Source organism: Lynx canadensis, chromosome D1 (genome assembly GCF_007474595.2).
Source record: "Lynx canadensis isolate LIC74 chromosome D1, mLynCan4.pri.v2, whole genome shotgun sequence".
Taxonomy (NCBI): Eukaryota; Metazoa; Chordata; class Mammalia; order Carnivora; family Felidae; genus Lynx; species Lynx canadensis.
In genome coordinates, this window is record NC_044312.2 from 1,172,482 (window position 1) to 1,197,312 (window position 24,831).

The following is a 24,831-nucleotide window of genomic DNA, read 5'->3' on the forward strand; positions in this document are numbered from 1 at the left end:
ACTCTCCTCTGCCGAATCAGGGTCCTACTTCCGGGCTTTTATAGGGCGAGGAGCATGGTGATGAGGTCACAGGTAGTTAGGTGAAGGGCCAGCCAACGAGTTATGGAAAGTGGGGCCGGCTGTGCACCCTTTAGGGACGATCACAACAGGCCTTCCCACACCCGGTCGGGGCCTATGCTGACCTCCGGCCTGCGAGGTCACTGCAGGGCAAAAGCAGGGTGGAGGCCCAAGACGGACCCCGGGGTAGCCAGCGCTCCTGGGGGGGCCTCTGCCTGCCTCCCATGGTTGTGCTTTCCGCTGTCAGGCGTCAGGGCCGTGGTCAGCATGGGGTTAGCGGGACAGCACAGGAGGGAGGGCCGAGGAGGCGGTGGGAGGGGAGGTGGGTGGGTGGGCCGCCTACGCACACTCTAGTGGGTTCCAGAGTGTGGTCTCCAGCTGCATCCAATGCCTGGGAACGTGTTAGAAATGACGAAGTCGGGCCGGTGCAGGACGGGCTGCATCAGCAGGTCCGGAGGTGGGGACCCCACAACCTGTGCTGTGACGCAGCCTCCAGGTAATTCCCATAGCAGTGACATCGAGAACCGCTGAGTCAGGGAGTCAGTGCTACTCAACCGGTCTGGACCAGCGTCACCTGGGAGCTCGCTGGAAACACAGGATCGCAGGCCGCCTCGGCCGAGATTCCAGATCAGTCTGGCATAAAGGGGCCTCGCGGCTGGCGATTTTCAAAGCTCCCAGGGCGGTTCTAGTTGTGCATCACTATGGGCTGAATGTGTGTGTCCCTCACCCCCAATTGGTGTGTTGAAATCCTAACCCCCGTGTGACAGTACTGGGAGGTGGGGCCTTTGGGGGGTAATTAGGATGAGACCAGTCATGGGGGAGGCGCCCTGACGATGGGGTTACTGCCCTTGGAGAAACCGAAAGCTCACACGAAGGCAGGACCAGGAAGAGAACTCTCAGCGGGACGCGGCCGTGCGGGCCCCTGGTCGCCCAGCCCCCACAACCAGGAGCCCTCCATGTTTGCCGATCACGCGCCCCGCCGTCGAGCGTCGTCGTTAGTGGGGCGAGCGTCTAAGGTTGGGAATTACCGTCGAGGCCGGAAATCGGGAACTGCATTGTGTGTTTTCCAGGAGGGGAGACGGTGCCCTCCTCGCAGATGTCAGAGGCATAGGTGATGTTCCTCGGCAGACGGGTGCCACGTCTCTCTGCGGGGAGGGTGGGTCCCGGGGATGCGGCCAGGTGTTGTCCGCGGTGCCATCAGCCACTGGCACTTCAGGTGCCCTCAAGGGACTGGAGCTGCTAGCCGGGAACGGAACACCAACACGGGGAGTGAAAGGGAGCCAAGCCTTCTGAATTCACCTCCAGCCCAGCCCCGGGGTGGGGGGCTGCACCCCAGGGGGCGGGGGGCCTCCTCCTGGCGCCGATGGCCGGGGAAGAAGGTTCCAGGGAGAAGAACACGGGAGTGCCAGCCAGGTGTCTGGACGGGGACTCCACCTGCGAAGCCTCAAAGCACACGATGGTTGTCTCAGCCTCCTTCTTTGCGCAAGGGACCCACTCTCCCCCTGACCTCTCGGGGTTGTCCAGAGAACCAGACAAGATCACGGATGTGACAGCGGGCAGTGAAGTACAAACTCGTGATTGTCACTGTGGTCATCCTTTGCTTACGGAGTTCTAGGCAAACGGCTTGTAAACCAGTATAGTTAGATCCTTGTATCGCTGTGAAGGGGGCCCAGGCTGAGAGGCGGGCCGGCTGAGACACGGACGGGGTCCCCACGGTCCCTGACAGTCTGAGGCGGGTCTTCGGGGCCCGTGCGGCCGAGCCCAGTTTTCTAGCGCTTCTCGCCTGTGTGTTGGTGGGTTGCTCAATGGGGAACGTCCTGTGCCCCCTTCTGTTTCCTTTGCACGCGTTGAGAAAAGAAACCACAGCAACCGTGAAATCAGACTTTGGTGAAACGTGTTGCAGAAAAGCCCGGAAACCCATTGCGAGAGCCCCTGCCGACGGCTGTGCTAAGTGCGGGCCGAAGAGGACAGTCCCGTTCTGAAGGGGACGCGCATGAGTGTGCGTAAGGGACTCTGTTGTTTCGGGGACGGGGCAGGCCTGGCGCTGGGACACTCATACTCTGGGAGAAGATGGCCAGTACATGGGGCAGGATTTGGACCCTGATGCTTATCATGTGACCTTGGGTGGGAAAGGTGACCCCTCCCAGCCTTATGTCTTCATTTGTAGAACACAACAACATCTGCTCTCACAGGACTGTGAGGACGAGCGAGACGCCATAACGCAAATAGCATGTTGTGTTTGGTCAACGGTCACTATTGTGATCACTTAGTCTTTGTAGAACTGGCTAGAGATAATGGTCAGTGAGTGAGTGAGTGACCAGGCACGGCAGGTGTGTGACTCCCATAACCCACTGTTCTTGCCATTCGGGACAGGGGTCTGAGACCAGCGGTTTCTCTAACTCGAATGCAGAGACTGGGGTGGAAAACGGCCGAGTCAGGTTCATTTTGCTTTCTTGTTTTTCAAGAAACGTTGCCTCTAATTGTAAAGTCTTGAATGGACTCTTTTTGCTGTTTCTCAAAAAAAATTCCATTCTTACAGAAAAAGAAAAAGTGTCAGTCAAGTTTATAATAGTTATTAAAGCCTCAGTCGTCTCCCAGGGCCAGAATTTGGGCTCCCAGACCGTTTAGCAAGGACGCACGGGACAGAGGTCCTGCACTGAATGGACAACAGTTCTCTCCTCTGTTAACACGGCACGAGGGAAGCTTGATCGTTTTGCAAGTTTTTCCAGATTAATGAAAAATGTATTTATCTTTTCATAAATTTACTAAATAAAGCCAAGATGTACATGGTTGACATAAATGACTTCGTGTGCTTTTGAGAGTTCTGCTTTGTTTAAATCCGGGAAGCTGGGGGCTGGTGTTGCCCTGGTCCGCATCCCTGTTCTACAGACGTGCCCCCATGCTAACGTGGACAGTCCACCAGTGGGCTCGAGAGCCGTGGTATGTCACGCAGGATGAGAGGCAGGCTCCGGGCACACCGCCCGGAGAGTGAGCCCCCAGCGGGACCCATGTGCCCACGTGCTAAGTGCAATTGCCATGGGGGTTGGGATGTCCCGCACCATTTCTCTGTAATCTGTTAATGGCCAGGGGTCAGTCTGCAATTTCTTCTCATCTCTCTGTGGGTCATGGCCCGGGGGACCTAATCCAACCCGGTGTCTGCACACAGAGACGGGATTTGATCTGCCTCCGAACTTCAGACCGAGCATCTGATTGCCGACGGCACATCTGGATTTCCTCGTCCAGGGTTTCGTGGCCCCAGGGAGGGGACGTTCCGTTCTTCCAGATGTTCGGAAATAAAACTTGGGTTATACGTGACTCCTGTGTGGATAGCACACCGCACATCCAGTCACCTGCCTCCCATCGCACACCCTCAGCTTATGTCTCGCGGCCACCAAGATCCTCGACTGAGGCAGCAGTTTCCTGTTCCGCCTCCTCCTCCTCCTCTTTGGCTCCTACAGCTTACCGTAACAGGGCAGCCGATGCAGGTCAAAGAATAGTAATGTTGCTTCTCCTCTTAAATCCCTGTAGACTCTAAAAGTCTACAGTGACCTATGAGACCTTATAAGATCTGTCTCCCTGCTGCTCCTACAACTTCGTCTCCTTGCCTCAGTCTCCTTCTCTGACCCCAGGTTCTCCCTGGTCACAGGAGCCCCTTCACTATTCAACTCGGCCTCAGGGCCTTTGCACTGAACCACTCTTCCTGGAGCGGTATTTTCCAGAGACATGGTTTGCTTACTGAGCTCCTTCAGATTTCGGGCTCAGGTGGTCACGAAGGGCTCTGGGCAGTTTGTCCCCAAACACCCCACATGTGCCAGGGCTTACTCAAAGTATTAGGCACGAGTCAGTGGGGAAACAAATCACCGAGTATCTGAAACGGGGGTGGAGGGCGGGGGGAGGAGGGATTTGATGCGGCAAATTAATTGTATGAGTGATGGGAGAAGCTGAGAAAGCCAGAGGGGACAAGGAGCAACCCGGAAGTTAGGGTGGGCCGTACCACTGGAGCAGATGATGGAGACTGCAGAGAGGGAGGGGAGACGGGTCCTGGCCTCTCCCTGCCCCCCACTGGACGATGGCCCCCAGCTGTGGGCTCACCCTGCAGGGGAAGCGCCCAGCACCCTGTTCCCGCCCACAGAGGCCCCGAGCGTTGATCGCGCTTGACGTGTTTATAATTGTTTTTATTTGTGGTTTCTCACTTTGGCCAGAATACAGGGCCTACAAAGTCAGGGCCTTGGCTGTTTTGCACACTTTTATGTCCTTGGCTCCTAAAACGGTCCATGGCATCCAGCAGGCACTCAGTAAATGTTTGCTGAATGAAAGAATATGCCTCAACAGACTTGCATCTGGCCTACAGCAGGCACTGAATAAATATATACTAAATAAATGACGCTGGTTCACGATTATACAACCAGGTAAATGTTATGTGAAAAATAACAAGGTGCCATCTTCACCGAAAGCCATCTCAACAGATTCTCTAACACAAGATTCTTGGCAAGATCACATTTGTTATAAGAACCCTGTAATTTAGGATGCATTTGCATATGTGATTCCTTCAAATCTTGGGCATCGCAGTTCCAGAGGGCTGTCAGATTCCTTTACATTCTATTCATCTTCTTCTATCTGTCCAGCAGAAACCCTCCCTATGTGATTCTTTCTGCTTTTTGAGTTTTTAAAAAAGAATAGAAAACCTGAGACTCTGAACTGTGTGTAAAAAAAAATAAGCAAGATTGAAAAGAAATCTTATACTATTTATTACCAATAAAATTGAACACTATAGTTCAGAAACAGACAAAAATAGTTGATTAAGTCTTGAGATGAACACCAAATCTGGCTTTATGGTCAAGGAAGCAATAAAAACTGCATGAAACTTTCAAGAGCAGTCAGACAGAAACATTTCTCTGTTCTGGAAACTCTGTACTTTTAAGGAAGTCTTAAATGCAGTGTTGACTCTTCTGTTCATATTTTCCTGGTCTCTTATAGAGATCGAATTCTAAGTGGTTCATATTAGGAAAAGCTGGATTTTTATTTCCTTGTGGAAACTTTGGATGGATGATGGTGTCTGGGTGAGTGAATATAGACTTAAAATTTACGATTCCGTGACCAATTTAAGTATGTTAAAGATATAGATAGATAGATAGATAGATATAGATATAACCTACTGATCTTCCTTTTTAAGATTCCTTGTACCTGAAGACCAACAAGGGATCGAATTTCAGCCTAAAGACACATCATGTGTTTAAAGTATCTTCAGAACCAAAGCAAACCACAACCGAAACCTTCCCATTTTTCCCCAACAAGTGACTCATTCAGGTGAATGTCTTAGGAGAGTCTGCTCATGGCCAACAAAGGAAAGGTCATGTTGACTTCCCTCTTTGTCTCTGGGCAAGAGAAAATTCCAATATGTTCTCTCCGTGTGAACTCACGTCTGTTCCCTGTCAGCGGCTGAGATCTCCAAAACGAGTACCCCTGTCAACACGGTCTTGTTCATGCTTGCTTTTTAAGCTGTTTCTTTGTTTCCAGACCTGATCACAGACCCTTGAAAAAACTGTCAGGACACAGCAAACTGGAAAAAAGTCTGTGGTTCCAGTTAATTTGTTCCCAGTAAGCGGATGGCACAGCTGGGAAAGAGTTGGTTCATATTTTATTCTAGTTTTGAGAAACTCTGAGATTGGCTTCTTGTTTTTCAAACTGTTTGGGATAAATTATTCAACTCATCCAACTAAATGCTGATGGCTGACACTTACCAAGCTCTTGATTCGCCTCAACTCCTGATGCCGCATGCTGTACCAATTGTGGACACTCTTTTGACAACTCTGAGCCTGGATCTCTTACTATCTTCATCTCACAGATAGAGAGACTGAGGAACAGAGGGCTCGGTAACTGGCCCCAAGTTCCACAGCTGGTAAGTGGAGGAACTGAGCCGCGAGCCTAAGCACTCCGGCTCCAGAGCCCATAATCTTGTCCAGCCTCCAATCTAGCAAAGGGAAATTAACATGCTGTCTTTATGGAGTAAAGTGAACATGTATTCTGGTGCTCTTCTCTAGGAGAGAAACATACCTTGATAAATTGCTTTGCCAAGAAAGGGGAGGCCCTAATGGCATCTTTAAGAGACAATAAAAAAAAAGTTACAGCTTCACTGCTTTACATCTTAAAAGAAGAAATAATAGAATTGTGGGTTCCTTATACAGCACAACAGGGCAGGGGTCAGGCAGAGGAGCAGGGGCTGGGTGCCCAGAAGTGGCTTGGCCAAGGGACAGTAAGAATTAGAATGGTTTCTCCCCAGTTGCTTGGTGGATGGTCTTAGAATCCCCATAGGAGTTTGGAAGTCAAGTTTATTTAAATTTCAAAGACTGAGTGATATCATCTGACCTCTGGATTATTCTTATAAATGTTTAATATAATTCTAATAGTCACATATATTCCTTGGAAAACTGTACTTCTGGATACTCCGTTGGGTTTAAAATGGGATTATTTTTATAGTTGTGTCTTGTTCTCACCTGTGGACCAATATTTTTCTTGAAAATCAAGGAGAAAGTGCCTACAGGCAAATCTGATGATTCCCAAATTACAATATCATGGGATCTATAATGTAATATATAATATATAATATTATACTTTATATATAACATACATATAACGTATATATAACATATATAACACATATAACAAATAACATATCACTGATCTGAGAATAGATGCAAGGACACAAAACAAGCTTGACCAACATCCACTAAGAGATTCCACTAAGCATGGTATGCCACACCATTCTTAAATTTTTTTAACTTTTATTTATTTATCAGAAAGGAAGAGACAGAGCATGAGTGGGGTAGAGGCAGAGAGAGAGAGAGAGGGAGAGAGAGAGAGAGAGGGAGAATTCGAAACAGTCTCCAGGCTTTGAGCTGTCAGCACAGAACCTGATGTAGGCCTCGAACTCGTGAACCATGAGATCATGACCTGCGCTGAAGTCGGATGCTTAACCAAGCTTAACCAACTGAGCCACCCAGGTGCCAGCCCCCTCGCCCCTGCACCAGTCTTTTAAATCAGTGATACTGAAGCAGAATTAACATATAATAAAATTCACTAATTTTATGCTGAGTGTCTAAAAATATGCTCCATAGTGTCACCACCACCATATTCATGACATGGAACATCTCTGTCACTTATGGTTCTTTGTGTTCATCCCTTCCCCTACTTCCAGCCTCTGCAGGCAGCAATCAGCTTCTATCCTTTCAGTTTTGCCTTTTCTAATTTTTCATATAAAAGGAATCATATGATATGTAATCTTTTGTGTCTGGGTTCTTTCATTTTCCAAATGCTGTTGAGATTCATCCACGTTGTTGCATGTGAGTTTTACACTCTCTGGATGTACCACTGTTGACCCGTTTACCGATTGATAGACACTTGAGTTATTTCCAGTTTTAGCTCTCATAAATAAAGCAATCATGAACTTCATGTACTTCCATTTATATGACTGTGTTTTCATTTTTCTTGGGTAAATATTTAGGAGTGGTGTCAATAGGTCACATGGTAAGTGAATGTTTAACTTCATAAGGATTAGCCCAGCTGGTTTCCAAAGTGGCTATACAACTTTTTATTCTAACTCCAAGAGAGTTCCAGTCACTCTATCTCTTGTCAGAACTTGGTATTTTCAGCCTTTTTCATTTGAACCATTCTGTTGGGTATGTAGTGATGTCTCACTGTGGTTTGAATTAGTGTTTCCTAAATGATTAAGATACTGAACATCTTCTTATGTGTTTATTTGCCACTCATAAAGCAAATATTTTGCTCATTTAAAAAACTGAACTGTTTGTCTTCTTTTTGAATTACAAGAATTCTTTCAATATTCAGGATACAAGTATTTTATCAGAAACATGTTTTGGAAATATTTTCTCCCAGTGTGTGGCTTGAATTTTCATTCTTTTAATATTTTTTGGAAGAGAAAATGTTTTAAATATTGATGAAATTTAATTCATCAATGTTTTCTTTTATGGCTCATGCCTTTGGTGCCCTATCCAAAAATCTCTGCCTAATCTAAGGCCACAAAAAATTTTTTTAAAACTTTTTTCTTTTAGAAGTTTTATATTTCTACTAGAAGTTTTAGAAGCTTTAAGTTTCTACTAGAAATCTATGGTTCATTTTGAATTAATTTTTGTGAACTGTGTGAAGTAAGGATTGAGATTCTTTTTGTCTGTATATATGGATGTTTGATTATTCCAGCACTAGTTTTCACCAAGACTAGCCTAGTATCTACTATATTCTCGGTATTAAGCTGTACTTCTTAAAATTTTCTTTCTATTTTGAGCATGTGATAGCTCTTTTCTATATCCTTTTCTAATAGGGACCTGGGAACAATGAACTCAAGTTGGGGGGTGGAATGTGGTTGTAGTAATTCCTGAGATTTTCTCTGCATATTTTCTATCAGCTGGTATCTGCTTAATCTATCATCTCATCAGAATCAAATTCAACTGACATCCTCTCATCTTCTGGGTCAGAAAATTCATTAAGAGCTTATTCATTTAGTTTTGAGGGTGTAAAGGTAAAATCTAAGCATTAAGAATTTAGAAACTCAACAAATAAGTGGTGTAGCAGAGAGGACAGGAGCCTTCCACTTATAGGTTTAGGCTCAGGTGACAGATATATTTTCAACATAGGGAGGAAATCTCTAAATTTCTTGTACATGAGATCAGTGTGTGTAAAATCTGATTTTAAGCTTTCTAAGGAATGGTTAAATGCATTGGCCTATGCTTGGGTGGTTGGCTGGAACACCACTTTCCTGCTTCTACTAGTTTTCTAGTTGTTGGGGGAGCACCTGTTGTGTAACACCTCCTGGGTTTCTCTAGGCGAGCACTCCTCTTTGGCAGGTGGAATAACTTATTTATTAGTGAATTTGGGGGCAACAACTGGGCACATGTGGCTCCATCCTCTTTCTTTCTCTTTGGGCTCCATGCAGCCTATAGAGGGCTCACATTCTTGTGGGGATGTGTTTCTTTCCAGTTCTTCCCATGACTTGAGTCTAAGTATGTCTTATTCTAGAATTTGATATTAGAAAGCTAGCTTGCCCACAGTTACAGTTGCTAACATATGCTCTACCAGTAAAAAAGGTGCCATTTTGCTCTTAGGATTGAACGTTACTTCTCAGTGGGTTCAGAGCATGGGTACAGACGAGGGTTGCAGTTTATGCGGCTTCTCCAACTGCAAAGGTCCAGACAAAATAGGATGCTAAAGATTGGTTTAATAAATGTCTGTAGTATTTAGTTATTATAAGACACATGGCTTACTTATCCAAGTCCACAAACACAAAGTAGGCTTACGATACAGTGGGAGTTTTGCTTATACATCATAACTTCCTGTAAAAAGAGTCAGGCAGCTCAAAGTATGTGTTGAGTCTTTATGCAATAGATATTTAGAACCAGGTTGGGCAGCTTACATTCAACAACAGTTCTATTCCACTGTGAAGCAGAGTTCAGACGAAAAGACCTCTTGAGGTTTATTTTAGGTCTATGAATTTATTGATAACTATATATATATTTTTAGCACATGAACAATACTGAAAATAAGCAAGTTTACGTTCGTACGATAAAACATCTCTACTCCTCCGGAGTGTACTTCTTCCTCACTGACACTAAAATCAGATGATGAGTTTAATGGTTCTTTGCACTGAAACCAAGTATTGGTTTTCATCATTCTGGTAATGTTCTTTGCCTTAGGGTCATATTCAAACTGCTTTGATCCACGGAAGAAATAGAAGAATCCTAGAGAGAGGGGATCATATGTTACCTTGCACAACTATATAATGGTTCCACACTTTTTAATTGAATGGGTATAGATTAAAATAATTGGACATTATGGAGAGAAAAGAACCTTCTACAATAATAGAGATATATTTTATTTTACTGCTGTCACATGAAAAACGTTATTTTTATTTTCCCAAGGAAGACGCCAAGGTGTGAAACATGAATGTCAAGGGAGTTACCACCTTTCTAGCCAGACTGTGGTTCATGCCAAAGGTTCTCAAACTAGGTTTCAAAACAGTGTCTTAGCGAGCCACATATCCTGTGGATATGGCCTTGGGCCCTACATCCTCATTTTCCTCGAGTCATTCTGCTCCGTTTTAAGTATTAAGGTTTTATGTTAGACTTATCTGCAATAAAAGATGGTGTCACTCAGAAAAAATGTAGACTCCTGCTCACTCCACGTTCTAGGTTATTGTTCATCGTCAAAGTCTGAAGATATACCAGCTACAATGGTACATTAAATTGTGCGAGGCTCATTTAAAACTGTAGATTTCTGGATCTTACCCGCAATTCTAGATCTTTTTCGGAAACTCTGAAGAATTTGTAGTTTCTCACACAAACCCCAAGTGTGCACATTAAACTATGCACTAAATAGTTTGAGAGTCACTGTTCAGTGCCTGTGCTTAGTCATTTTTAACACGTAGAGCTTTTCAAACTCTTCAGGGGGTGTCTTTTAGCGACTATCTTGGATCAATGGTAAGTAAAGTTAATTTTGGTACTTTATGCATAGATTTGAAATAGTATAATAGAGAATATCATTTAGGACTTACTAATTCAGTTTGTGAGAATGTCTGCCTGGTTAGAGTTTATTATTACATGCGCTCCAGAATAGTAAAATTACAGGGGACCTGGGGGGCTTGGTCGGTATCTGACTTCGGCTTAGGTCACGATTTCATGGTTCATGAGTTCGAGCCCTGCGTCGGGCTCTGTGCTGACAGCTCAGGGCCTAGAGCCTGCTTCGGATTCTGTGTCTTCCTTTCTCTCTGCCCCTCCCCCACTTGTGATCTCTCTCTCTCTCTCTCTCTCTCTCTTTCTCTCTCTCTCTCAAAAATAAATAAACGTTAAAAAAATTTAAAAAAAGAATAGTAAAATTACATTAAAATAGAAACACCTACGTTTCTGTGCTACCTTCTTTCACAGACAGTAAAGTCTTCCAAGTATCCTAAAAGTTAGGCATTGATGCTTACCTTTATACTGGAAGGCGGCATCAACTCGGAGACCAATTCCCGGGAAGTACTTCACCACCCTCCGTGGGTACCCTCTGTCCATGGTTTGGGTCGCTTCATCAAACCTGGATGCATGGGTTTGAAAGGTTTACAGGGGATCTTTGCTTGGTGGGGAGGACTTAATCCTTCACCGCTTGGACTCAAATTGGGATGTGGAGAGGAAGTAGCCTCTAGGAGAGGAAAACTATCAGGCCAATAATTAAAATAACTACAATAAATAATTACAATTAAAATAATTAAAAACATGTTGGGGCGCCTGGGTGGCTCAGTTGGTTGAGCATCTGACTCTTGATTTCGTCTCAGGTCCTGATCCCAGCCAGGGTGGTGGGACTGAGCCCCACATTGGGCTCTGTGCTGAGGATGGAGACTGCTTCAGATTCCCTCTCTCTCTCTCTCTCTCTCTCTCTCTCTCCCTCCCTCCCCAGCTCTCTCTCTCTCTCTTTCTGAAAATAATTATAATTAAAAACATATCAAAAATTATGTTTGGCTGAATCTTTTATATTGTCTTGAAAACAAGAAAAGATGAAGGATAAAAGCCACATCATTAGGAAGAATGATGCTATCCTGGGGAACTATTAAATCAAAGTATTGGCCCACAAGAACCAGACTCATAACTACAGAGAACACACTGGTGGTCACCAGGGGAGGGACGGTGGGTGGGGGATGGGAGAAGAGGTGACGGGGATTAAGGATTGCACCTGCTGTGATGTGCACAGGGTGATGTGTGGAAGCCGGAATTAAAACAAAACAAACAAACAAACAAACAAAAAAACCAAATAAGGACTCAGCTTGGAGCATTCACAGGTTTTCACTAGATATGTTTGTGTTATTGGCAATTTGGTTGGCTTCACAAGCTTTATTATTTCATCTTATCTTTATTTATTTATTTTTTTAAGTTGGAGAAAGATCTTCGGACTCACTGACACACTCTTTTGTTTGGTGAATGTCATCCACCCACATAATTGGCTTTAAGAAGCCTCTAGGTGAGTTCTATTTCTGCCTGTGTTAAAGTGAGGCTATGTGGATATTTTTCTGCAGAATGAAATGAAGGGGTTGATTGTCTGTAAACTGACCTCCAGCACCAGATGCCCACAAAGAAGTAGGTTTTTCTTAGGCTGTGGTCACAGACAGCCGCATCGATTTTCTTCACATGTCTTGGGAAGCCGAGTGTATGGATCGATTTGGGATAATCTGGCAAGACTGCATATCCTCTGATCATCCAGAAGTTGTCATCTAGGAAGAGAGAACGTGATTATCTTATCCATTTCCTAGAGGGAAAAAGAGATGTCTAAAGCACTTCGAAAATAATGAATGTGTCATCTCTCAGGCTCAATGCCTAGAGATTTAGTGATCTTATGTCTCCATTTATTCTTACTGCTTTCATGAGCTGCTTTTATCGTTAGTTTTACACAAATAACATCCATCTACAGTTAATAGTGTTCGTGCACGCGAGTGTGCATGTCAATTGGTTTCACTGTATTGATCATTTCTCTGACAACTATGTTTGCACATGTTCTCCTAAATTTCAGCCTCCAAGGATTCTCAAAGGCAAGTAATCTGATGAAATCCAGATGAAGAGTAGCAATGCTGAATTAAATATAAGATTCCAGTTAAATTTGAATTGCAAATAAACAGCGACTAATTGGGGGCGCCTGGGTGGCTCAGTCGGTTAAGCGTCCGACTTCGGCTCAGGTCAGGATCTCACGGTTCGTGGGTTTGAGCCCCGTGTCGGGCTCTATGCTGACATCTTGCTCAGCGCCTGGAGCCTGTTTCGGATTCTGTGTCTCCTCTCTCTGCCCCTCCTCAACTAGCACTCTGTCCCTCAAAAATAAATAAATGTTAAAAAATTTTTTTTAAAAACAGTGACTAATTTTTGGTAAAAGTATATTCAAAATACTGCAAGGGACATACTTCTACTAAAAACATTATGTGTTTTATCTGAAATTCAAGTAATCTTGTGCTGTGATTTGCCAAATCTGGCGACTGTAGTGGAAAGGGAATATAAAAGGGAAGTGGGTTACCTTCATTTGGTAGAAAAAAGATAGTTTTTAGTTTTTATCATGCAGGTTTCTTTTAGCTCCCGTGCAATTGGGATGATGTTTGTCTTCACAGTCACCGAGAACCCCTGGGTAGTTTTTCTTTACAACAGGAACCCACCGTCACGGCAGAAGCGCTCTCCCTTCGGCCCGTGCATGAATATTATGTTCCTGGTACCAGAAAAGCCACTGACCAGTTCAGGCATCCAGAGACACAAACCGTGATGGGCAACGTTACCTTTAAAAACTAGAATCTTATCTTTGGGGTTCTCATATGCAGCTTGAATATCCGTTGGCAGCAATGGCCAGAACGAAGAGATTAGTTCAAAGTCAACGTCAGTGATGTCGTAATAGATCCTCCATACGTGCCTGTGTGAAACAAAACCACTTTACACATGCAGCCTATACTGCAGTGAAAACACTGTAAACCTAGGCTGTCCTCTTATTTAACTGGCTAGCATTCTCATCAGGTAACTTAGAGCATGAACACAATTTTCCTCGGCAAATTTAGGTGGGTGTGGGCTCAGTTCTACCCTTTGGACGGTCAAGGTCAGGACGTGCCTTTGTGCCACTCTCCTGGGTGCTTAGAGTAGCAACCTACCCACAGGAATGTCAATTCTGAGAGATCAATGGCCTCATTTTGGCCAAGGCAGCAATACTCAAGATTTGAAGGCAACACCAAGCGTTCTAAGAGGAACTCATGGGTCTGATGTTTGCTAGAATGAAGAAATGTTATCAGTGCATGCTATAGTATTTTCTCAGATGTTCCCCTCTGGCTGTAAAGCTCTGAGTCTACGAAGGAGACCCACAAAGCCCTGACATTCTGTTTCCCTTCCCACACTGGTGATCCCTCCCTGAGACCCCCAGGTGGCCGCAGCTTCTGCTGTGAGGAGCATGTCATCTGAGTGCTGTGTAGTCGTGGGTGGAGGCTGACAGATCTCAGATACTCTGCCATTGTGCCCATACCCTTGTGAGATGGTCTATGTCCCAATGCTTGGTCTGGAAATACAGTCATGGTACACACAGCTGACTTGCTGTGTTGCAATTCAAGTCCAGTAAGTTAAGCACGGAGAGAGAGAGAGAGAGAGAGAGAGAGAGAGAGAAAAGAGAAGAGAAGAGAAGAGAAGAGAAGAGAAGAGAAGAGAAGAGAAGAGAAGAGAGATTTCTTACTATAGCCACCACACTGAGGCAACATTAAGGAATGGTCTGCTCAGACAGTGTGAACAACTGCCTCCCTAAGTAGGAAAAAGACCTAATTTTTATCATTTGGTGATTTCCAGGGGGTAAATACTCCAACCATGGGCAGTTTCAAGCTACCAAAGTGAGGTGAAGTGGTTTGCAAAAGTCCCCAAAATTTAACGATTGGCTCCTGAAATGGTATAGGTCAGCTTCAGCACCGCTGAGACTGGTGTACTATTTGAGCTAAGAAGTCTCTGGAAGTGACACTACCACACCTTCTTATACAATGGCAATGAAAAAAAAAATGCTTACGAACACTTAAAAATTAACTTACCAAACACGCAAGAGATACATACACATCGTAAAACATTCAAGTGCTATGGGCAGTTATAAAATGTAAAGGAGGAGGAATGTGTTCTCACTATCTGTGATTCTCTCTTCATCCCCAAATCTCTTGGAAAGAAAAATATTCACAGGAAGTTGAGGTGTTTAAGGGAAAGGGTTTACCTGCCTTTAAAGAACATTACTTCTCTGCGCAAAGTGGTGATAGCATCAAAAGTCAAATCAGGGTCACAGGCATGGGGGACAGTGGGTCCCTTTGGCTTAGCAGATGCCTTAGGTAGACTCCCTTTGATGAGAAAAGAAACACCACAGTGAATTAAGAAGGCGTGTGGAAATACCTACAGAAGGATCTTACTCAAGTATTTTCTTCATGGTGATATTTCAAGAAGTGATTTTTTCACTTCCCTTCTGGAAAGCTTCCTATTTAGTTCACGTATATTCAGATTTATGATGTTGCTCACCATAGATGGATTGGATTCCGTTGATATCATCCTGAGAAAGCGGGTATTTGTTAGGATCCAGGGAGACATAATTTGGGAACATCAAAGCTGTCTGATCATTGGAGTGCGAGAGCCCCAGTGCGTGGCCAAATTCATGAGCCGCCACAAGAAATAAGTTGAATCCTTAACAAAAACAGGAAAAACATAGGTATATGGGTCAACCAAAAGGAGAAGGGTTACATCTGAGACTAGGAAGTAACTGAGGGGAAAGAAGAAAAGGCTTGCCATTGCAGGGATACTTCTCATATGCACCATGATGTATCTGGGAAATGTTTCCATATGAGTAATTGGTATTAGTCATATCATGGAGAGATATGACCCAGAGCAAGTACATGGCAGGAAGCAGGAGTATCAGAAATGGACCCTATGTAGAAAATAGAGGGGCGCCTGGTGGCTCAGTCAGTCAAGCATCTAACTCTTGATTTCGGCTCAGATCATGACTTCACAGTTGGGTTCAAGACCCACCTTGGGCTCCGCATTGACAGCACGGAACCTGCTTGAGATTCTCTCCCTACCCTTCTCCCTTCTCCTCCCACCATGTGCACACACGCACACTCTCTGTCACAAAATAAATAAATAAACTAAAAAAAACAGAAGCCACCAGTTTTTGGTTGTTGCTGGGCTACACTGTATGGGATCACGTATCTCCTACTTGTATCCTTCAGAGGTTCCCTGCTGCTGTTGGATCAAGTCCAAAGATCTTAAATGGCCATTTATGATCTAGTCCCTGCCTTTTTTCCAGCCTCACATTTTATTTCATATTTCATGAGCCAACCATACTGAATCATTTGCATGTCTCGTTTGTGCCATAGTCCTTATTTTTAAAAGTTATTTAAATGTTTACTTGGAGGGGGGCCACGGGGCTCAATCATGATCCATGAGATCACAACCTGAGCTGAAATCCAGAGTCACATGCTTAACCGACTGAGCCACCCAGGCATGTTTCTTCTAATCTCTGTGTTTTACCACCTACATTCTGTCTACCCAGAATATTATCTCCCCCATCCTCTGTTTGCCTAGCTCTCCTATTTGTTGCTCAGGAAGCCCCACTAGAATCATCTCCTTCATGAGGTTTCTCTTATCCCTCCACCTACTATCCAGCGTTTCCATAGACTCAGTGTTTAATTGTGTCATAGCACGTACGGGACTGCATGAAGCAACCTTTCAGTACAGGGACTGTATCTTAACAGCCTTTTACTCCTGGTGGTTACTAAACTACCTATCAGTAGCAGGTACTTAATCATGGTTGCTGGATCTCCAGGTGTTTGCATGAAAGAATGTTTAGATGAGCTCCTGCACAATGCATCGCCCCCCATCCCCCCTACTTCCCCATACTAGAGGGCTCGCCATGCATGGTGAAATCGCCTTTTTATCCTGCTGTCTCTCCCACTGGTCTGTAAGGTTCTATTTTTTATTTTATTTTTTTTAACATTTATTTATTTTTGAGACAGAGAGAGACCATGGACAGCGGAGGGTCAGAGAAAGACGGAGACACAGAATCTGAAACAGGCTCCAGGCTCTGAGCCATCAGCACAGAGCCCGACGCGGGGCTCAAACCCACGGACAGCAAGATCATGACCTGAGCCGAAGTCGGATGCTTAACTGACTGAGCCACCCAGGCGCCCTGGTCTGTAAGGTTCTAAAGATAACACTGTCCTTGGACTTGCAATCAAGCCTATGGATCCTAAAGAAAAGGCTGAGCCTTCTATGATGGAGCCTTGTCCAATGATGTTTGCACAAAACAAACCTGGACCGGTCAAGAATTCTCTTATGGTCCTTCTTGCTTTTGTGCTCTGGCCTTTGCTGGCGCCTCTTGTCTGGCTGGCAGTGTCACTGGGTATGCTTTTGGACAAGACGGGACAAGTGACTCATTGAAAAGATAACTCACACTCAGGTCATCTCAATGAATTCCAAACCTTTCTCCTGGTTTTTCAGACACTATGTTGTCTGTGTCCCATTCACCATTTCAGCCTGGCCTTCTGCCACAATCCTGGTACATGAGTTGGTTGGGTTATTCTGTCCAGAACACTCTCTATGCCACTTTGCTTTCTGAGTTCCTGCTTAGCCTTCAATGCAGGCTTGGTATCACTTCCTCCCCTGACCTCTGTGTTTGGGTTCAAATTTCTTTTACATGCTCCTACTATCTTGCCATTGTTTCTTCTATCCCAGTGTTGGTCAGACTGATTTTAATTGCCAGTTGACAGTGTGTGTCCCCTAGACTGTAAACCCCTGAAGGGCAGGGTCTGTGTCTTGCACACTAACATTTACTCCATTTGTATCATAGTGGGTGTGGAGTAAGGGATTTTTGATTGACTTCATTTACCAAACGTGTGGAGCATCTATCACGTGCTGATTTGAACAAACTATGACATTGACCCACAGACTATCTGGAGTTACTTGGTCAGGACTGAACTGTGATCTTGTATACCACACATAAAGAGAGCCATAGCCTTGCTCTCCTGGGACCCTGGAAACCAGACACCAGACCCAAGGCGACTGGAGTCAATGACAGAAAACAACGGGGAGAATGTGAGAGTTTACGGAGACCTGCTCCTTTGTCGGATGCACGCACGTTTTCTGCGGTAAAGTTTTAGTGTTTGTTTGAAAAGTAATAAAATATTTCTTATTTTAGTACCAGGCAGGTGTTTAAAAGAAATAAAACCAACACAGTTGCTCTGAAGGAATAGTTTGAATGTAAAGATTAGGGTCAACTTACTTCGCAGGTGGGCAAGTGTTAGAAGAGAAATTTCATGCTTTTAAATAGCCCTTGTACAGGCCATGAACTCACGCACCATCCTTCGATGACTAACTCAAGATGACCACCTCCCTAGAGTCTTCTTCAATCTGGAAGCCACAGATGACTTCTACTATCTGTATAACACACAGCACACTGTGCCTTGTGGGGTGGTTATGTGGTCTGGGCCTCGCACCACACAACATCATGACCTCTGAAGGGCTGGAAACTTTCTAGTACAACTTTGTGGTCCGTCCGATGCCTTGCACAGTTCCAGGCACATAGTGGACCTTCAGGCGTTGTGGGTGTATGAATGGATGTACGAGCACAAGAAGAATGCGCCGATCACAGCAGGATGAGCGACTTTGGGAGGGTGTTGTGTGGATGAGGCTCTGACCTGTACAAGCACAACTGTCTGAAAGGATACTGAATACTTTCATCGATGTCATCTTGGAATATGGGAAACTGGGGTGGGAGGGGGTGGAATTGAGAAGTAAAAAGCAACTAATTGCACAGCTATTCGTTCCAGAGATTGTGTGGAATGATAAAATTTTTGTTCAGGAAGAAGATGGGACTCACCTGCTCCATCCTTGGTCCAGTTTTCATCCTCATCAAAGTGAGTGTCTCCACCCAGACCCAGCCCGGGAGGGAAGGCGTGGCCGAGGACCCCCAAGGGGCCGTCGAAGTAACGAGGACACCGACCGTGGACTGAGACACAATTCACAGGGGAGAAGGTCAGCCTCTTCAAATCTCCAGAGATGAAAATAGGCATACTTTTCTGTCTGCTGTACCCTTACCTCGGGTCCTAAAGGCAATCATGATGTCTGCGATCCCCCTGGAAGTCTTGGTGAATGTTAGTGGAGTAACCCTGCTCCACACTTCTAGGCCATTCCTGATAGCCTCGTCCACGTCTGCTCGTGACATATCTGGAGTGTAGTTTACGATTCTTAAAAATTTCAAAAATAGACCAATTGGTGGTTACACATGCACATAGGCACACACAGACACAAAGAAAATCATTTCTTATCGATTGTACGCTGCAGTGACTTCTAGTAGTGTGCTATTGTTGCACGTGTATCATACTTTTCTACTTTCACAAAAGCTATACAACCCAGTCCTCCCATCTGCCCTATTGATCAGCTAGTCTTCTAGCACTTTACAAATGAGGCTCCAAGAGGTTAAATGACGTCCTTAAGATCACCTCCGAAGTGGGAGAGCATTAATGTCATGTCTGTGCTTGCTGTGGACATGGGTGTATTACACAAACATTTTAAACAGATTGGAGGTTTGTTTTCTCAGATGCCTGTGGAAATCAGCCTTGAGCATGTGTCTCAAGAGTCTCCCTTGAGAGCCTTAAAGAATTACTCACTCAGAAAAAGATTTTCCTCTTGTTTATACTCCCTATCTTGCCAAACCTAGTTTTATTTTAATTCCTAAGACCCAATACAGTGAAGGAAGAACTAATCCTCTCTAGGGTCTATCAAGAGGGCCCTAGAGCAAAGTCAAGGCCGCTGACTCATGTCAGAAGCACGCTTCATCCTCTTCCTGCCAATGACCAGCCCCCTTTCCTCGACATGCCTGAGGGCAAACTCCGTACTTCACACCGGGGTCCATCTGAGACCCGAAGGCTCTAACCCACCTGTGTCCGTGACATGAACTGGCTGTGCCCCAGGCTCCTCCCATTCTCTCCCGATCATACTCCACCTGCACCTTCAGCCATCTGCAATCAGATGGCGGTGCTTCTGGTCCCGCCGAGGAAGCGGCCGAGGCCAGAGACAAAAGCAAATCTGTCAGAGCCAGTCTGCTGCTAAGACTGACTATGGCAAACAACCTTCTGTTTCAGTGTCTCTGTTTGAGGTGGTCCTCGGAGTGGTGCCGACGTCCCAGTTTTGTGGGGAGAATTGCTATAAGTGAGATCTGGGAAGGGCCATGCACCTAGCAGGTGCTTGGTAGAATAAACTATTGTTCCTCGCAGATTATACCCCAAGGTCTTGGCTTAGGGGGAAGTGAGTTGGCGGAGTCATTACCTGTATGTGAGGTTGTGTCTCCTCCACCCCGGGAGAGTGTAGCCATACTGACCCACATCAGGCACGCCACACCTGGGTGTCGTCATGATTGCAAGAGTGTTTGAGTCCAGCTGTCCAGTCACTGTCAATCCAAAAAATGCTTGCATTTCCCGAATTTTGCCATCTATGAGAGTCCTGTTCTTGCTTTGAACAAGATGACTCCCTTCTATTTCAAGAGAGTAGAACTGGTTGAGATATGCCTGGCCAAAGAGACAAAAAAAAAAAAAAAAAAAAAAAAGGCACAGACTACAAGACAGCAGATCTGTATCTCAGGATAAAACAAAATTTCCTGAAACCCTTTGAGCAGTGGTGGGGGTGGGGGGAGAAAGAAATAAGGAGCCAGGGAAGGAAGGAGCCAGACGGGGAAAGAAGAAAGGAAGGAAGGAGAGAGTCACCGTGTGTTTTCAATTTTCAAGAAGTGGCCGAGCTGTGTGCGACCAGAACCTTCCAAAGCACACAGCCTGCCATGCTCCAAATCTCCACAGAGGACGATCGGCTTCCTCTATGTGGTAAATGACCACACATCTTACCCATTTCTGCTGTTACTTTCATTTATACTCCTTATAAATTTTGTTTCCTTGGGACAAATTCTAGAAGAGATACGTGGTTTTTCATTTGGCAAATTTAATTAATTTAACCAAACATGGCAAATTCACAGGACTGATCTTTAGAGGGAATGTCCAAGGCAATGTCTCTTTCATGCATATGGGGGTAAGCGGTCTAGAGTTAGAGCTGGGCCCCCCTGGTTGTACAGAGATGTCCATTTCTCCCAGGGCCGCCCTCTTGCTCCTCCCTCTGTCTTTACTTGGCACTGTCATGAGAAATGGTGGCAAATCTCCTTCCCCACCCCCATCCCACCCCGCACACGGTTACTTGGTGTCCTTGGAGCTGGGGGAAAGTACAGGAATCTTTTGGAGGAATTTGCTGTCTTTTTAGGTTCCAAGACAATTGGTACAATTCATTTTTTACAGATAGCCGACATCAACATTTATGGAGACAGTACCTGTGCCAGGTGCATGGTCTCCTCAGGGTCCATCTTTCGGGCTGTAGGAAACGCAGAGCAAAACGTTACACAGAGCAAAAACAGAAGCAGAAGGCTCTTCATTCCTCTCTCTTTTCAGTTGAAGCCTGTCTCTGTTGCCACAGAATTTAGAAAACAACAGTGAGACGTGGCATGAATTGGCTTGTATCGTTATTTAATTCGTAACAGGCAAGGACCACTTGCCATGAAGTGTGTCATGATATGCTTTTTTTTCCCCTTAGGTTGACTTGATTTTGCAATCATGATCTGCAGTTTTTTGGTTTTTTTTTGTTTTTTTTTTAGTAAACACAATCATTGCTCGTTACTGAATTGAACACCAAGTCGGCCTCCAAGTTACTTTTGTCCTTGTGAAGTTGGGAGGTTTTCCTATGTTTGAAATTCTTGAGAATTTATAATTTTCTTTTGAACGAACCTCCCAAATATCTTGGACAGAAAGGGGTCGTGAAAGGACACGGGACTCAGGAATCAGATTACGCTAATTAACTAGGACAAACTTCACATGTTCGTTGGGCACCTGTATTTGCCCGTCACCATAAATGGAAGCATGAAGAAGATACTGTTCCAATCTCGTTGGAGAATTCAGACATACACAGACGTGAATGCCAGACACAGGCAAGTGGCAAAATGTACAGGGAAGAGTCCAGAGCTTGAGAAGGGTAGGGGGAGTGGGTCACTGTTAATGGAGGTCCTGGCCGCAACAGGCAGGTGGGGCTTCTGCTGCATCTTGAAGAATGGGTAGGATTTGAACCCTAGAGAGGATGTGTGGAGGGAGGCCATAGGAAGCAGGTAGCACAGCAGAAATGAAGCGCAGGAAATCTGGCCGATGGGAGCAAATGCATGCGTAGACAGCCAAGCGAGATGGGGGTGGTTGGTCTAAGAAAGAGTGCAAGGAAAATGAATGTTTGGAATCTTTTCATGCCTCAGAATGTCCCTCATTCCATCCTGACACTTGATCGAGGGTGTGTCCGTAGAATTTCAGGCTGAAATAAATTTTCTTTAGAACGTGGAAGGTAGTCTTCCCTTGTTTTCTAGAATGTGCTATTGTTGCTGGGGAGTCTTTTGTTCTGATTCTTGATATTTTTGCTTCTGAAAAATGTTGGAAATATTCTCTTTATGCAGATATCCTAAAATTTCATAATGATGTCTTTTGATGTGGTTTTCCTTTTTTCTTTTTTCTCTTTTCTTTTTTGCGTTAACATTGCTGGGCGTAAGCAGTTCTGTCATTATGAAAACCTCAAGGGCACTTTCCTACGTTATTTGATAATTTCTTCCAACCCGATTTTCCTTCCTCGTTCTGGAATCCATATATCTATCGGACCTCTTGGATTGAATCTCTTTGCTCCTAATATATCTACTACCGTTCTCTGTCAACATTATTTCCCAGCCCAACAATTATGTTTCTTATTTCAGCTATATTTTTAGTTTCCAATGTTCTCTGAATATTTTACTTTTTCTTTTTCTCACATTTTTAAGGGGTGTTTGGATGTAAAATATGGCTTATCTTTTGAGAACTTATAGTATTTTTAAGTTTATCTTGACATCTTCTTTTACTCCAAGAATTGTCTCTGTTTCTTCAAAGTTTCTTTCTGGGTGTCTGTGTTTAACACTGGAAAATGTTCTCCCATGTTTGGATCCTTTGTGCTGTGCCATCTATTCAAGAACGAGAGAACAGAGAGCTGCCGGGAGGCTCTGGGAGCATGGCCAGGACTTGTGAACCGATGACCCTCCCTGCGGGGAGGTGGGGTGTGCTCCAGACACTTCGTGTGATGCATTAGTTGGGATAAGATTTGGTTGAACATACGAGAACTCAAGGTGACAGATGATCCATAAAATAAAAGTTATTTCTCGTTCACATAGCAGAAGTCCGGGTTGGGAAGGGCAGGACCTGTCTGACAAGTCCCCACCCCGAGGACGCAGGCAACATCCACATCAGGACACTTCTCTCTCCGTGCAGCGCTCCGTGGTCCAGGCAGCTGCGTAGGCTCCGACCATTGCGTCTGCATTACAGGGAGCAGGAAGGAGGATGGCAGAGAAAGGAGGGTCCCCGTCTCTTTCGAGAAGCCCATGCAATAATCTGCTTATGCATTTTGGCAAGACGTGAAACACTGGCCCCATCTGGCTATAAAGACCACGGCATCTGGTCTTTTAGCTGAATGCGTTGCTGCCTCCAATCCAAGTGGGGTCTTAGGAGGCGGAGAAAGGTCACGTAGGCTGTTAGCAACATGTGCCACCTGGAGATTTCTACAGTGCCACAATCTATAAAGCTTCCTTCTTGGGCTGTTACATCTCTCCAGAGAAGACTTCTCCAATTTCCCATCGTTTTAAGCTCCCACCAACAGATGTAGGAGATGTCTCTGGCACCCTTTCTGCTTAGTTCCCAGGGCACATGACATCCAGGAGCCACCTGTGCAGGAGGGAGGTGAAGGAGGAGTGCGCCAGCCTCCCAGCCCTTCCAGATATGAACAGTTAAAAGGGATTGGGTTGGCTTCTCAGGGGGTCCAGCTGGAATCGAGCCCAGAATGCCCATCATAGGAAACTTGATCACACGTATTTGTACTGGCTTTTCTCGTCCACCTCAGGCTGCCTGCCTCCCCACTCTTGCTTCCTGGGACCACGTCCCCAGTGAATTAATTGCAGCAACATCTGGACTTGGGCTTTGGTTTCAAAGAAATTTAAAGGAGATAAAAAAATAACCTCATTGAGTTCTAAGCTCAGATCCTGGTAGCTCTTAGGTTAACTTCAGTTTAACAGCCAGAAAATACCACATATTGTCCAGAAGAGAACCATAAAATGAGGAGCAATTTTGGAATTCTTTGTTTCACTTCCTATAGCTGTCCACTTCCTAGGACTCTGTGAAATATGGTTAAAGAAATAACAAGGAGCTCGGTTCTGCTCTCAAAAATGTATAGGTGGGCCAAGAACCTCTCATAACTAGTTAGCGCAACAAACAGGTGTTCTGAGAGGAAGCTCCTACCTCCATGCCTGAAAAAACAGACGTAAGAAGTCTTAGGAAATATAATAGTCTGAAACGGACTCTAATGTTAAAAATGGAATACTCTGTTCTGGGTGACTCGGTTGATTAAGCTCTCGAGTCTCCATTTTGTCTCAGGTCATGATCTCACAGTTTGGGAGGTCGAGCCCTGAATCAGGCTCTGCATTGACAACACAGAGCCTGCTTGGGATTCTCTCTCCCTCGTCTCTGCCCCTCCCCAGCTCTCGCTCTCTAATAAATACACTTAAATTTTTTTTTTAATGTTTTTATTTATTTTTGAGACAGAGAGAGACAGAGCATGAGCAGGGGAGGGGCAGAGAGAGAGAGGGAGACACAGAATCTGAAGCAGGCTCCAGGCTCTGAGCTGTCAGCACAGAGCCTGATGTGGGGCTCGAACTCACGGACCATGAGATCATGACCTGAGCTGAAGTCGGACGCCCAACCGACCGAGCCACCCAGGCGCCCCTAATAAATACACTTTTAAAAAAATTAAAAAAAAAAAAAAGAAATACTCTGTTCTTACAGGTTCTTTTGCACTTGTTATATTGATGCAATGAATTACTCTTATCTCTCTCTCACTTTCCCTAGCACAGTACCTGGGGCATGTCTGCGATTACTTACTGTTGAATGAATGAACGAATGGAATGACAGTACATCCTAGTTTGTTCTCTCATCTCGTAAAGTAAGTTGAGAAAAATGTGCTGACATACTTGAGGGAATTTGTAAAGAAAATCGGATCTTTACAAAATATTTTGTGAATGAAAAGGGTATTTGAAAGATTAATGTCAATGTAATAATTCTGGTAAGACAAGAAGTGCCTGCAAATATAAAATCTGCTATTCCTTTTTATACTTTATATGAACCAT

At 44.8% G+C, this 24,831-nt stretch overlaps 1 protein-coding gene across 8 annotated transcripts in view; it reads right to left on the reverse strand.

The window, feature by feature from the left end:
• MMP27 (matrix metallopeptidase 27) overlaps nt 1-24,101 on the reverse strand; it is a 39,595-nt gene extending 15,494 nt beyond the window's left edge. Inside the window, exons 1-11 of one of the 8 annotated variants that reach the window (XR_003972224.1) lie at nt 20,935-24,099; nt 19,893-20,131; nt 18,663-18,811; nt 18,445-18,573; nt 15,093-15,254; nt 14,797-14,917; nt 13,349-13,479; nt 12,148-12,307; nt 11,036-11,139; nt 6,552-6,636; nt 6,077-6,094 (exon numbers count right to left, since the gene is read on the reverse strand). Coding sequence is in view for 5 of the 8 variants with exons in the window: in XM_030331490.1 (XP_030187350.1) it covers nt 9,571-9,806; nt 11,036-11,139; nt 12,148-12,307; nt 13,349-13,479; nt 14,797-14,917; nt 15,093-15,254; nt 18,445-18,573; nt 18,663-18,811; nt 19,893-20,131; nt 20,935-21,036 (1,533 nt within the window). In the remaining 3 variants the exon portion in view is untranslated. Of the gene's footprint in view, nt 1-4,781; nt 6,095-6,430; nt 6,637-8,241; nt 9,807-11,035; nt 11,140-12,147; nt 12,308-13,348; nt 13,480-14,796; nt 14,918-15,092; nt 15,255-18,444; nt 18,574-18,662; nt 18,812-19,892; nt 20,132-20,934 lie in introns of those variants that run through there. The other 7 variants (XR_003972223.1, XR_003972222.1, XM_030331491.1 and 4 more) reach the window with 7 other exon arrangements.
• Between the last annotated feature and the right edge of the window lie 730 nt (nt 24,102-24,831).